This window comes from Thunnus albacares, chromosome 2, assembly GCF_914725855.1.
Source record: "Thunnus albacares chromosome 2, fThuAlb1.1, whole genome shotgun sequence".
Taxonomy (NCBI): Eukaryota; Metazoa; Chordata; class Actinopteri; order Scombriformes; family Scombridae; genus Thunnus; species Thunnus albacares.
In genome coordinates, this window is record NC_058107.1 from 38,444,069 (window position 1) to 38,458,999 (window position 14,931).

A 14,931-nucleotide genomic window follows, 5' to 3' on the forward strand; every position below is an offset into this window, starting at 1 on the left:
CGAGACGAAAGGAGGTGAAAGGAGACAAGAAGAGGAGGAGGAGAGAAAGGAGAAGTTGAAGTTTGAAGTTCTTTAAACAAAAGAATCAAACACGTCGCAGAGGAAAAACAGAGGAGGTGAAGAAGAGCGAAAAGAAGAAGAGAAGGACCGGGAGAGAGAGGAGAAGAAGAGGAGGAATAATAACTGAACACTGACAAGAAGAGGAGGCGAGAGGAGTGAGACGTTAAACAGAAGAGGAAGCAGAAGGGCTGAGAGGAGAGGAGGAGGAGAGGAAGAGAGGAAGAGAAGAGTAGAAGGAGAGGCGAGAGGAAGAGGAGAGTAGAAGGAGAGGAGAGTAGAAGGAGAGGAGAGGAGGAGGACAGGAGAGGAGGAGGACAGGAGAGGAGGAGGAGCTGCAGTGTCATCATGGAGGAGGACATCAGGAAACAGGGGATGCTTTACCTCCAGCAGCAGAGGTTTGGAAAGGTACAAACACCAACATTAACACTGACACACAACAGAACTAACGCTAACGTTAAGAATACCTGTAACATAACAGTATGAGCGGCAACAGCAACAAGTAACAGTAACAATAAAATAGCAGTAATGTAGCAGTAACAGTAATATAATAGTAACAGTAACAGTGATACAGCTGTGACATAATAGTAACAGTAACAGTAACGTAGCAGTAACAGTAATATAATAGTAACAGTAACAGTAACGTAGCAGTAACAGTAATATAATAGTAACAGTAACAGTAACGTAGCAGTAATAGTAATATAATAGTAACAGTAACAGTGACAAGTAATAAGAGCAATAACAACAATAACAGTAACAGTTACGTAGCAGTAGCAGTGATATAACAGTACCAGTAACAATAAAATAGCAGTAATGTAGCAGTAACAGTAACGTAGCAGTAACATAACAGTAACAGTAATACAGCAGTAACATAATAGTAACAGTAACGTAACAGTGACAGTGGCGTAGCAGTAACAGTAATATAATAGTAACAGTAACAGTGACAATAAAATAGCAGTAACATAACAGTAACAGTAATACAGCTGTGACATAATAGTAACAGTAACGTAACTAACATAGCAGTAACATAATAGTAACAGTAACAATAAAATAGCAGTAACGTAGCAGTAACAGTAATGTAACAGTAACAGTGACAGTAACGTAGCAGTAACAGTAATATATAGTAACAGTAAGGTAGCAGTAACAGTAACGTAAAAGTGACAGTAACGTAGAAGTAACAGTAATATAATAGTAACAGTAACAGTGACAGTAGCGTAGCAGTAACAGTAATGAAATAGTAACAGTAACAGTAACATAGCAGTAACAGTAATGAAATAGTAACAGTAACAGAAATATAATAGTAACAGTAACAGTGACAGTAACGTAGCAGTAACAGTAATATAATAGTAACAGTAACAGTGACAGTAACGTAGCAGTAACAGAAATATAATAGTAACAGTAATATGATAGTAACAGTAATATGATAGTAACAGTAACGTAGCAGTAACAGTAATATAATAGTAACAGTAATATGATAGTAACAGTAACGTAGCAGTAACAGTAATATAGTAGTAACAGTAACAGTAACGTAGCAGTAACAGTAATATAATAGTAACAGTAACAGTGACAGTAACGTAGCAGTAACAGTAATATAATAGTAACAGTAACAGTGACAGTAACGTAGCAGTAACAGAAATATAATAGTAACAGTAACAGTAATATGATAGTAACAGTAATATGATAGTAACAGTAACGTAGCAGTAACAGTAATATAATAGTAACAGTAATATGATAGTAACAGTAACGTAGCAGTAACAGTAATATAGTAGTAACAGTAACAGTAACGTAGCAGTAACAGTAATATAATAGTAACAGTAACAGTGACAGTAACGTAGCAGTAACAGTAATATAATAGTAACAGTAACAGTGACAGTAACGTAGCAGTAACAGAAATATAATAGTAACAGTAACAGAAATGTAGCAGTAACAGTAATATGATAGTAACAGTAATATGATAGTAACAGTAACGTAGCAGTAACAGTAATATAGTAGTAACAGTAACAGTAACGTAGCAGTAACAGTAATATAGTAGTAACAGTAACAGTGACAGTAACGTAGCAGTAACAGTAATATAATAGTAACAGTAACAGTGACAGTAACGTAGCAGTAACAGAAATATAATAGTATTAGTAACAGAAATGTAGCAGTAACAGTAATATGATAGTAACAGTAACGTAGCAGTAACAGAAATATAATAGTATTAGTAACAGAAATGTAGCAGTAACAGTAATATGATAGTAACAGTAACGTAGCAGTAACAGTAATATAATAGTAACAGTAATATGATAGTAACAGTAATATGATAGTAACAGTAACGTAGCAGTAACAGTAATATAGTAGTAACAGTAACAGTAACGTAGCAGTAACAGTGATATAATAGTAACAGTAATATGATAGTAACAGTAAGGTAGCAGTAACAGTAATATAGTAGTAACAGTAACAGTAACGTAGCAGTAACAGTAATATAATAGTAACAGTAACAGTAACATAGCAGTAACAGTAATATAATAGGAACAGTAACAGTAACATAGCAGTAACAGTAATATAATAGTAACAGTAACAGTAAGGTAGCAGTAACAGTTTACCTTGTGAGGCAGCTGGATTCACGAGATCATGCGAGAATCCATCTTGTCTGGCCTCATGTTATGGTCCGCGTCTGAACCACCAGTAGTTTGGACCAATCAGCGTCCCATGAGGATTCTCAAGTTACCTCACGAATCCAGCTGCCTCACAAGGTAAGACGGTGATAGATGTTGATAGACAGATGGTTCATCCAATCACCTGACAAGTAATTTTTGAAAGTGCCTGCCCTTTTCCACATCAGGTTAAGTAATAGTAGCAATAATGTAACAGTAACATAACAAAACATTAACATAACAGTAACTAAACAGTAGGGTAACAGTAACATCATGGTAACAGTAGCAGTAATATAACAGTAACATAACATTAACATAACAGTAATGAAACAGTAGCATAACAGTAAAGTCATGGTAGCAGTAATGTAACAGTAGCAGTAATGTAACAGTAGCAGTAATGTAACAGTAGCGGTAATGTAACAGTAGTGTAACAGTAACGTCATGGTAGCAGTAATGTAACACTAGCAGTAATGTAACAGTAGCAGTAATGTAACAGTAGCAGTAATGTAACACTAGCAGTAATGTAACAGTAGCAGTAATGTAACAGTAGCAGTAATGTAACAGTAGTGTAACAGTAACGTCATGGTAGCAGTAATGTAACACTAGCAGTAATGTAACAGTAGCAGTAATGTAACAGTAGCAGTAATGTAACACTAGCAGTAATGTAACAGTAGCAGTAATGTAACAGTAGCAGTAATGTAACAGTAGCAGTAATGTAACAGTAGCGGTAATGTAACAGTAGTGTAACAGTAACGTCATGGTAGCAGTAAAGTAACAAAACAGTCACGAATCAGTAACATAACTGTAGGTAATGTAACAGTAACGGCCTGAATGCATGTTTGCATGTTGCAAGAAGTCGTCTGCAGCAGAATGTGTCCATTATAATCAATAAAGCTGCTGCACTGACCGCAGAAGCCACACTCAACTGCACCGACATCACATTGCTCATTTCTATTTTTATGTAGCAGGTCTGTTTTTTTGTCTTTACACAATGCTAAGCCACCCTCTGAGAGCTAAAACCTACACAGAACTGTGTAAAAATTAGTACAATCTGTTTTAAAATGATTAAAATAAATACTTCATTGTACCAGAGGCAATCTGGCACAGTGCAACCTTTCATTGCACATTAAAATAAATCCATCAAATCAATGTGTATTCATGATCCTGTAGTTAAAACTATCAAGTTAATAAATTCAGTACCAGTTTATACAGCCTACGCTTCCATAACTTTGTCTTCTGCAACTTCAAACTTGCTAATGCTTGTTTAACTTGTTTACATTATGAAGCCATATTAGGATCGGAGCACATAAATAAATTCACAGTACACATGTAGACAGGTCTCACTTCTATTTCAGTAACAGTTAACAGCTTAAGTGGCAAATGTTTTATTTTTAAGTATGACTGAACATTGACCCCTAACTTGTGTGTGTGTGTGTAATTATTGTGTGTGTGTGTGTGTGTGTGTGTGTGTGTGTGTAATTATTGTGTGTGTGTGTGTGTGTGTGTGTGTGTGTGTGTGTGTAATTATTGTGTGTGTGTGTGTGTGTGTGTGTGTGTGTGTAATTATTGTGTGTGTGTGTGTGTGTGTGTGTGTGTGTGTGTGTGTAGAAGTGGAAGCGGGTGTGGTGCGTCCTGTACAGAGAAAGTTCTTGTTCGATTTCCAGACTGGAGTTCTTTGAGTGTAAAGATGGAGGAACTTTGGATAAAAGTGATAAAAATCTGCGCAAACAGCAGGAGCACAAGAAGGTAGAACACAGTCACGCTGACTCTACTGATCTCTACTCTGTTCTACTCCACTGATCTCTACTCTGTTCTACTCTACTGATCTCTACTCTGTTCTACTCCACTGATCTCTACTCTGTTCTACTCTACTGATCTCTACTCTACTGTATCTTGTTCAACTGTGCTCTATTGATTTCTACTGTACTGTATCCTGATCTCCTGAACTTTACGGTGGTCTATTCTATTTTATTGTACTCTACTTAAAGCTATAATATGCAACTATTCTACATTAAAATGTCTAAAAACAACTAGACCTATGTTATATATATGTTGTTGAGTTGTGTACTTACATTATCCCAAATGTTTCCAACAATTTTCAAACCCAGAAAAATCTGTAGTTTTAATCAGGAAATGGTTTGTTTCCTCTACCAGTGAGTGCACGCGCACAAGATGATCAACATTTTATGCGCATGTGTCGGCGTTGTTGTCGTCCGCCAGAAACTCTGTCATAGATTCAGTTTTAAGCCACATTTTTTACAATACTCTTAGATGTTAGTTGTTTTTTAAGTATATCTTTTAACCAGATGGAGAACGTCTGGATCTTAAGTTATCAGAGAAACAAGCTGAGCAAACGTTAGCATCGACTCGGCTAGCAGCTAGCAGCCTCTCTGGACGTCCTGTGTCCGCCAAACAGTGTCGGGAGAAACACTGGGTTTATTTTTACGTGAAACTGCTTTATTCAGTGTTTTCACCGGTTTTAATCACCGGGTCTCTTTGTTCTGGGGAGGAGGAGACCTCGGCTCCCAGTAAAAACATCCTGAACGGTGAACAACTCCCATGATGCCACACCACTTCACGACATCATCAAACTCCGTCTCTTGTTATTGTTTTGACTGAGAGACCTCTAGCGGCAGAAATGACATATTATATATTCTATATATATGTTATACTTTGCTCTACTTTTCTGTTCTACTGTGCTGCACCGTGATTTACTATAATGTATTCTACTTTTCTGTATTGTATTCTGCCTTTGATTCTACTTAAATCTACTTTACATCTACTGCACTGTACCCTATTTGGTTCTACTGTGCTGTATTTTACTCTACTCTGCTCTACTGTGTTCTAGTTTTTTCCCTGTTTGGCTCTACTTTAATGTACTCCACTGTAATCTGCTCTAATGTACTTCGTTGTGCTGTTGTTCTCGACTCGATTCTATTCTGCTTGGCTCTACTGTATTCTATTTAACCCTGTTCTCCTTTACTGTTTTCTATTGTAATTAACTTTATTGCTCTATGTCCTCCTCTACTGTATTAGACACTAAACTACTCAAGTTATTTATATGCTGTATAATCCCATCATATGACACGAAAATAAAAATGTGTTCATTCTTTCTACTCCGTTCTATTGCGCTTTACTTTGTTCTTCACTCCTGTTCTTTACCTACTGTGCTGTAGTCTTAAACAGTATTCTACTGATGTCTGCTTTACTCTACTCTATTCTACTTTCTGTTCACTTCTAATCTATTTGGAAAACTAGAAGTTTGGTTTTATTTGACTCCACGTTATTCACTCATGTCATGTGTTCAGTTCAGCTCTGTTGCTGTAGCAACAAGGCGCAGGGTTTCCCGGGTGATAACAGCTGATGTCGTCTCCTAGGTGATCCGTCTGGCTGACTGTATCCGGGTGACAGAGGTGGAGATGGAAGGCTGTCCCAAAGACACGGGACCCTTCCTGGTCGAAACCACCGAGAAGATCTACGTGTTCGCCGTCGAGCGACAACAGCTGGACGACTGGACGCACAAACTGTGTGAGATCGCCTTCCCTGTAGGTACACACACACACACACACGCGCGCACACACACACGCACGCACGCACGCACGCACGCACGCACGCACGCACACACACACACACACACACACACACACACACACACACACTGAGCTCTAAGCTTTGACTGTTACATGAACTCAAACACTTTCTTAGTCCAACTTTTTACATTTAAACATTAATGTTGACTTTGTTTTATTTCTATCTGCATACCTGCAGAAATATGTGTGTTTTAGAATAAGTCATATTCATGCAGTTTACAGTGAGATTATGCTAAGCTAACGGATGTTATTTAGTCATTTAGTCTAATATTATTGGTTTAGTAATTTGAGGTTTACTGTGTTTTTTCTGTGAAATGTGAAGTTTCAGGTCAGATATGTCGATCATATTCCATATTACCTCTTTTACTCTTAAATCCGAACAGCTCAGATATTAGCACGCTAATGTTAGCTTTGTCAGTTGGTTCTACAGCCTGTATATAAAGATGGATGTAGCGAGGTGACGACCTTCCAAATAAGGAGTGCGAGGTGTTGCCTTTCACGCTCTGGAAACACACCCCGCTAACCCAAGCTAACGCTAGCTTACTGGGAACACCGAGCACTGCACACTTACAGCTAACGCTAGCTACTTTAGCTAAATTGTGCTATCAGTCCCAGAGCCGGGCAGAGCAGCAGATTAGCCAACTGTCAATTAACGTCCACACAGCAAACATCAAAGCTATTATTTGTCTTCAAATCTTATTAATGGAGCAATAATCGTAACTGGTTCCATCATACAGAAGCACGATGTATCTTTCCATTCATATGCTGATGATACACAATTGTATATTTTACTTTCCCATGATACCCTCAGCCCTATAAATGACCTTGTTAACTGTGTCAGTGACATAAAACACTCAATGACTCAAAACTTTCTGCTGTTAAACAAAGACCAGACTGAGATCCTGGTGATCTGGCTGTCTCTGACACCCAACAGGTTAGAAATCCAGCTGTTATCTGGATTCTGACCTCAACTTCACAAGCCACATCACAAGAAGAAGTAGGACAGCATTTTACCACCTAAAAAATATTTCTGAGGTTAAATCCATCTTGTCTCAGATGCTGAAAAACTGGTTCATGCATTTATCTGCTTCCTCTAGGCTAGACTACTGTAATGCCCAGTTCTCACTGGGACAAGAAAAACTGAGCAGATAAAATATAGAATTGACTGCAAAATGTTGCTCACTGCTTACAAACCCTCCAGAACCCCTCAGATCATCAGTCACTGGTCTCATAACTGCACTCATGATCAGAAGTACATCTGGTGAAGGTGCGTTCAGTCATTATAGGCCCTGGAACAAACTGCCTGTTCGTACAAGATGTTCCATAACTGTGTCGTCTTTTAAAAGCCAGCTGTTTTCTCAGGGCTGTGGCTAGCTAGCACCTCCATTTGTCTCTCTCACTTCCTTTTTTTGGGTGTGTTTGTGTAGGTGTCTATTATTTTATGTTTTTTTCTTATATATGTATGTGTGTGAAGCTCGATGTGCTTCACACACATACATATATAAGAAAAAAACATAAATTGGTTGGTTGGTTTATTCAGTTAGCTTAGCAACAGTCCCACCTGCAGCTAGTAGCTGTGAATATTTAGTAACAACTCATCTCTACATAACAACTGGTTTGTGGTGGTTTTAATTCAGTGAATCTGCACCTAGTTAACACTGCGGTTATAACGAGGCTCGTGGTCACATCAGGGTTTAAAACGGCAGCATTTTACTGTGAATTCAGTTGCAATTTAATCAGTTCCAGCTGCGTCCCCTGCTCGGCTTCATCATACCCCACCGGGAGCGTTTTCACACTGCAGTCAACCCAGCCACATTTTAAATTCACTTGTGCAGTTACTACAGTAATTACGGTAGCCTAACCAGAACGTGCATCTTCAGGCTACTGTAATTATTGCAGTAGCAGCGCAACTGAACTGTCCAATTTTGCTGACTTGCTCAGATGTTGATTCTGCACAGGATGTTTATTTTGAACAGTGACCGGATGCTCTATGCAGTTCCTGTGTGTGACTTCCTGTCCGGCTTGATCTGCTCTGTGCAGCTCGATGTTGCTTCTGTCAAAAATAGGCTAGGTGCTTATTTTTTTGTGTAGCGTAGCGGCGAGATTCTTCTGGGACGCTACTGAAACGTGCTGCGGCACGTCTGCATTGCAGCCGGAACGTGACGCAGACGAGCCCGGTCGGCTCAAGTTGTCAGGTGTGAGGTCATGTGACCACGATGCACCATTCCACTGAGCAGATGGGGAACATTCACATGATACTGACTGTCAGTTTCCTCTTCAGTCATCTGTCAAACAGAACTGCTTGTTATCTCATTTTTTGTGTTTCTCAACTATTTTAATGTGAGATATTAATTGTGTTATTAATAACTGGATGATGATAACTGACAGTCCTGAGTCACATCTCCACTTCCTCTATCTGTCTCAGTGTGGTGGCCCAATCAGACTGCACTGTTTAGCTGCCACATCAAAAATATAAAGTCACACTCATATGCACAGTGTGAAATTTCACTTCTCAATTCACAGAGCAAAGTGACAAAAGTTGACTGAACCCACTGACCTGACGGTCAACTTCACCTGAACCCTATGAACCGCTCAGCTATCTGACCGCCATCACTGTTTATCTGCTTCCACTGGAATCAATATAGCTGATCATCAGCAGCACTTCTGTATGAGACACTTTTCTTGAACTACGTCCCTTGACCTATTTTTTCAAATAAAGTGTGTCAGTGCAGTCAGAGTCGATTTCCTCTCAGTAAGTGGTAAGTGTAACTGTACTTGTATAGCGCCTTTCTACTCTTCCAACCACTCAAATCGCTTTTTACACTATGAATCACATTCACACACATTCACACGCTACCATGCAACCTGCCCTTCAGAGGAAGCTAACCATTCACACACATTCACACGGGTATAGGCTACCATGCAACCTGCCCTTCAGAGGAAGCTAACCATTCACACACATTCATACACTGATGGCACAGCCATCAGGAGCAATTTGGGGTCAAGTGTCTTGCCCAAGGACACATCGGCATGTGGACTGGAGGAGCCGGGAATCGAACCTCCGATCTTCTTGATTAGCGGACGACCCGCTCTACCTCCTGAGCCACAGCTGCCCTGTTTGGACGGCTATATTAACTTTTGTCTACACTATCACCAGCTAACAGCATGACAAACTAGCCTGCATGCTGCTCAACTCTCCAAACAACAGCCAAATAACCACCTTAAGCTTCCTCATCTGAGCAAGCAAACCATACACCACTTAACAAGCAGACACCACGTCTTGAGTCTGAAGCAACTTAAAGAGCCACAGACGGCCGCTAGCTGCTCCAACTGACTAAAAACCTCAACTTCTCTCTAGAGATACTGAATCAATCATTGTTTTCAACGAGTCATTCTGGTCTCAATCTCTAAATTCAGGCCCTCTCATAAATGTGCTGGTGGTCATTTTGGAAATTATTGCTCCATTAATAAGATTTGAAAACTTAAAGCAGCTTTGATGTCTGCTGTGTGGACGTTGATTGACAGCTGTGATTGACAGTTGGCTCCAGGACTCACACTGAGTCAGACTATTTTCACAATATTTCACTAAGTTGAAATAAATTGTGCCCTGTTAGCACAACTTAGCTAAAGTAGCTAACATTAGCCGTAAGTGTGCAGTGCTCGGTGTGCCCAGTAAGCTAGTGTTAGCTTGGGTTCCAATAAAACTCCAATAAAACCAACAGGTGACGTCACATCTCACTACGACCAGCTTTATATATAAGACGTTAGGCTAGCTAGTATGCTTCTAAGACATCAAATGAACCAAACAACAAACCAAATGTTTAACTAACTAGCCCGCTAAGTTAACTAGCATGCTAACAGTGTGCTAAGCTAACCAGCATACTGCCCAAGCCACCAACCAAACAACAAAGAGCATGTTAAGCTAACTAGCATGCTATATGATCTATTCAATTCATGTCAAAATACTTTGTTCATCCCTTAAAGGGGCAACTTGAAGCAAACGAGTTAACAAACAAAAGTAGACAATTAATTAATTAAAACATTTGACATTGTTAGAAAGAGCTGAAATACACAAAGATTGATATAATTAATGTAATTAATTAATGACAGCGGTCGGTCTGTAACTCACTGACAATATCCAACACCACAAAGGCATAATTATGTAAAAAATATCAAACTAGCATGCTAACAGAAAGCCATGCTAACTAGCATGCTGCCTGAGCCACCATATAACCAAACAATCAAACAAAATAGCCAACGACATGCTAGACAACATCATGTCGGGCTAACTAGCATGCTAACAGTGTGCTAAGCTAACCGGCATACTGCCCAACAAACAGCATGTTAAGCTAACTAGCATGCTGCCACTTAGCCTTCACCATCAGCCCACTAATCAATCTACACACCAGCCACAAGTCTCTATAACATCACAAGTTAACATTCACACGGTTTTACACCAAAGAACCAGATTAAAGAAAGACTTTTAAGGAAATAGACACATAAACTTTTGCTGTTTCTTTAAACTTTGCTCAGATTCACAGAACCAGACAAGATCCTGAAGTCTCCAAAGATCCCAAATCTGTCGGATATCTGAAGCTGTTTAATGTTTGAACTTAAGAGATCAGAAAAGTCACAATGTTTGAATTAAGTTCAGCTACTCAAACGGGTGCAAACAGTCGATTGATTAGTCGAACAACAGAAAACTGTTTTGATCCATCGTCTGGTGTATGTGTTAATTTGACTTTTGGTCGGACAAAACGACACTGTGAAATTCAGATTGTCACATGTTTCACTACTTTCTGACAGGATTCATTGATTAATCCAGAAAATAATGATCAGATATTCAGTAATGAAAATAATGTGTGTTTGTGTGTAGATGAGCTGGACGGAGCGCAGCGTCAGGCGAGGCAGCCTGCACAGAGGACAGAGAGTGGACGAAGACGAAGGCATGGAGGACAACTCCCTGTACGGCGGCAGAGACACAGGTACACCTGTCTGACCTACCTGTCTGTGTGTACACCTGTCTGACCTACCTGTCTGTGTGCACACCTGTCTGACCTACCTGTCTGTGTGTACACCTGTCTGACCTACCTGTCTGTTTGCTCTTCTCTTTACCAGCCAGTGTTAGAACGATCTGAACAGTTTGATCAAACACTGACATGAACCTCGTGTAACCGTGTCTGTGTGTGTGCACTATATTATCATCACTTCTTTATCTATTAGCCTACAGTCTCATTATTGATTAGTTGTTTGGTAGATGATCAGTCTAAAGATACACAATGAAAGCTTAGAACTGTATTATGAACATACAGACCCCCCCCCATGGTGCAGGCTCAGCACCTCACACTGTCAAAGATATCATAATTAACACCCTTCTAATTAGTGCTAAACATCACACTGTAGCTAAATGCAAAACACTATTGCTGCCAAATTATCTGGAATATACTATAAGTCCACAAACTGGTTAAAACATATTAAAACATATTAAAACATGAACAGTTTTGTCCCAGAAGAGACTTCTACCACTGGTGAAAACTGACATTATAGTTTTCGGCTATTTTGAGTCCTTTTATTACAAAACTGTAACATTTTTGTAGATAAAATCGTCAAAACCATCAAAACCATCAAAACCATCAAAACCATCAGAACCATGCTTTTCTGATAATTTACTTGCATGTAAAGAACAAACTGTACTAAACCAGTGTAGCAGTGCTGGTTTCACTTACAACACAATTTAAAATGTCAAAATACACTTCAGTTCACTTTCTAATGACAGAGCATCAATTATCAGTAATTGACTGATTGGTTTTCTCACGCTGAACATTTTTCAGTTTCAATTTTGAAGAAAAATTCTGAATTGAAACCAACAAAAACTGACGACAGATAATCTGCTAAGAATTTAACAATAATAAATAATAATTAAATAAAACAATTGCAAGGATAAAGCCTGTAATAAGATCAGACTGGTTCTCGGTGTCCTCTGGAAACGTTTTATGCAACAGACTCGTCTCGTCCTGATCGGCTCCTGCAGCAGGTCTGAAAAAAGTCCCACAAAAGTCATGATTAGTTAGACTGTAATGATGCTGATATTCACTCACACAGTGGTGACACACAGGGCTGCATATTGGAAATAAGTACCAGTACCGAGTAGTACCGATACCTGCGTTTTGTACCCAGATCTAAAGACTATTTGTTTGGTTTTGCTTGCAGCCAATCACTGCAAGTGTTCTTCTATTTAACGCACCGTGTGATTGGCTCATTATCGCCTAGCGTGCAGGTCGGTTACATCACTATCTCAGTGTCTCTCCTCTGCTCCGCTGTGACGTCTATCAGCAGGTCTCAGTGAGGGGAGTCACATCCACCTGCTACATGATGCACATTTCCTCATTTGGACATCAGTCCTGGAGTTGGGGGTGTTCCCCAGAGATAAAGCTGAACTACTGAATACAAATACAAATCCGGGGCTCTCTGCACATCCCTACTGCAACCCAAACAGTCTGTGGTGGTGAATTCATGTGTGATGTATTTGATGTTTGATGAGTTATAGTAGAAAAACAAAAGGTTGTAGACTGAAGTAGTCTACTGGTATCACTTTAAGTGTACTGGTATTGGTGCTGGTATCACAATATTCAGCCTGAGTGTGTATTTATACCTGTTATCATCTCCTTCACCTCACTGCTACGACCTCTTGTTCTGGTCGAAAGACGACATGTAGCTCGTATCTACCAAACGGAGGATGTGCTGCGAGCCGAGCTGGTCAACCATTCCACATCCCCCCCCGATAGAAAGGCCGACTTCTGCAGTGCTTTCAGGAAACCGACCAGGTGACGAGTTGTACTCAGCACACTGATGAAGTGGCTGTTAAGAGAAAGCCGCAAAGACACTCATCACTTCCTTCCCCCCCTGTGAGGTCTGTTGCTTGAAGAAAGTCTTTGAGCTCGACTCCGTTCTAGCAAAAGGCCTTTAATGTTCCTCCAGGAGAGTCTTTAGGTTCTGAGGGATCCAGGTCAGTGAGGTCAGGTCAGCTGCTTCCTTCAGCTCACTGAGTGCAATGAAGTCAACTGCAGGATTTTGTCACCTTTGCCGTTGCGCTGTTCAGGATTTTTTTGTCTCTTTGAGTCCGTTTTGCACAACAAGCTGTAATGAACGTGCAGAGTGATGTAGCTGCTGTTACATCATCCTGGTGATTCTCATTTCCTCCCAGAAGTTGCTGTTTTCTTCAGGTCATCTTCACTCAGCTGTAGCTGTGAGGAAGTAAAACTGTGAAGGTTTTCTTCATATTTGAGGCTTTATTATCACATTAATTAATCTATTAATGTCATCACTTTATTGTGTTTCCAGTGTGTGACCCTGTGCATCGTCGTGTCTGCAGTCTTTCCATGAAGTCAGCTGTTTCCTGTAAAAAAGACAGACGTGCTCCTGTCAGTCCAAACGTCACAGCGTCTGTCTTTCCCAGTTCGGGTTTGATCTCGGACTCGTCGGTCCGTCTCTCGCCGGCCAGCTGCGAACCAACATCAGATTGTTTCTCGTAGTATATCTGGACGATGTGTCACTCATCTTTTCAAAAATATTCAGTGAACACCAATCTAATCAAGTTAATCCCTTAGCTACAAAGCTACTAGCAAGCTAACGTTAGATATCTGACGCTCAGTGTTTTATTGCAGCCGAAGGTTATGACAGACGGCGCCGCGGCTGCAGGTGTGATCGCCACGATAAAAAAGGGAAGAACGACATTCAGCTCGTCAGACGTTTCATTATGTGCAAAAAACCCTAAAAACTAAAAATAAACATTCATGAGTCCCAAATCTCAAAGTCTGTTGAGGAAGAATCTCAAGTAACCGTGGCTGCAACTCGGTTCAAGTCATGAACCTGAGAGTCCCCGTCTCTGCTGTGTGTGTGTGTGTGTGTGTGTGTTTGTGTGTGTTTGTGTGTTTGTGTGTGTGTGTGTGTGTGTGTGTGTGTGTGTGTTTGTGTGTGTGTGTGTGTGTGTGTGTGTTTGTGTCACGCTGCCGCTGGCTGCTAAATTTAGCAGCGATGGGAAAGAGCGAGTGAGAGAGAGGAAGTAAGTGAGGTTTGGTTGAGGAAGTCTGACTTGAAGGTCGACTGAAAAGAGTTTTTAGTTTGAACTAAATGTTCAAAACTTTTCAGGACTTTCTGTCGCAAGAAGTTTTGAAGACGTTTATGTTTATCAGGAAAAACCCGTCGAATGATCAGACTCTGTGTGTGTAGAGCAGTTTTAACATGTTGAGGTTTAAAACTGACATAAAGTTTTCTTTCATTGGTTGAAATAACCTCAGCAGCAGGTAGAGTTAGCATCAGCAGCTAGCAGCCTGCATGTAGCTCACGCTTATATATATATATTAAAGGACGAGTTCACAGTTTTTCAAGTGAGTCTTAAACCAACAGTCAGGAGTCTAAATGAACATTAAAGCTGCTGTAATCATTCCTCCTGTTCATACTGACCATTAGAAGATCCCTTCATAACGACCTTACAATGGAAGTGATGGAGGTCAGATTCCCTCTTTGTGTTTCCTCGTCCTTTCAGTGTTCCACAGATGTTCATGTCTGTAATATTTAACTTTATGACCTCTGTGATGAGGTTTTAGTCTTTCTGAGTGAAACAGATGTTTGATGCAGCTGCAGTTTGT

General features: G+C 40.1%; 1 protein-coding gene across 1 annotated transcript in view; it reads left to right on the forward strand.

Moving 5' to 3' along the window:
- The first annotated feature begins 332 nt into the window (after nt 1-332).
- Nucleotides 333-14,931, forward strand: part of dok2 (docking protein 2) — a 24,044-nt gene continuing 9,445 nt past the window's right edge. Inside the window, exons 1-4 of the mRNA XM_044334003.1 lie at nt 333-465; nt 4,302-4,439; nt 6,071-6,238; nt 11,160-11,268. Coding sequence (XP_044189938.1) covers nt 406-465; nt 4,302-4,439; nt 6,071-6,238; nt 11,160-11,268 — 475 coding nt within the window. The 5' untranslated portion in view covers nt 333-405. The remainder of the gene's footprint in view (nt 466-4,301; nt 4,440-6,070; nt 6,239-11,159; nt 11,269-14,931) is intronic.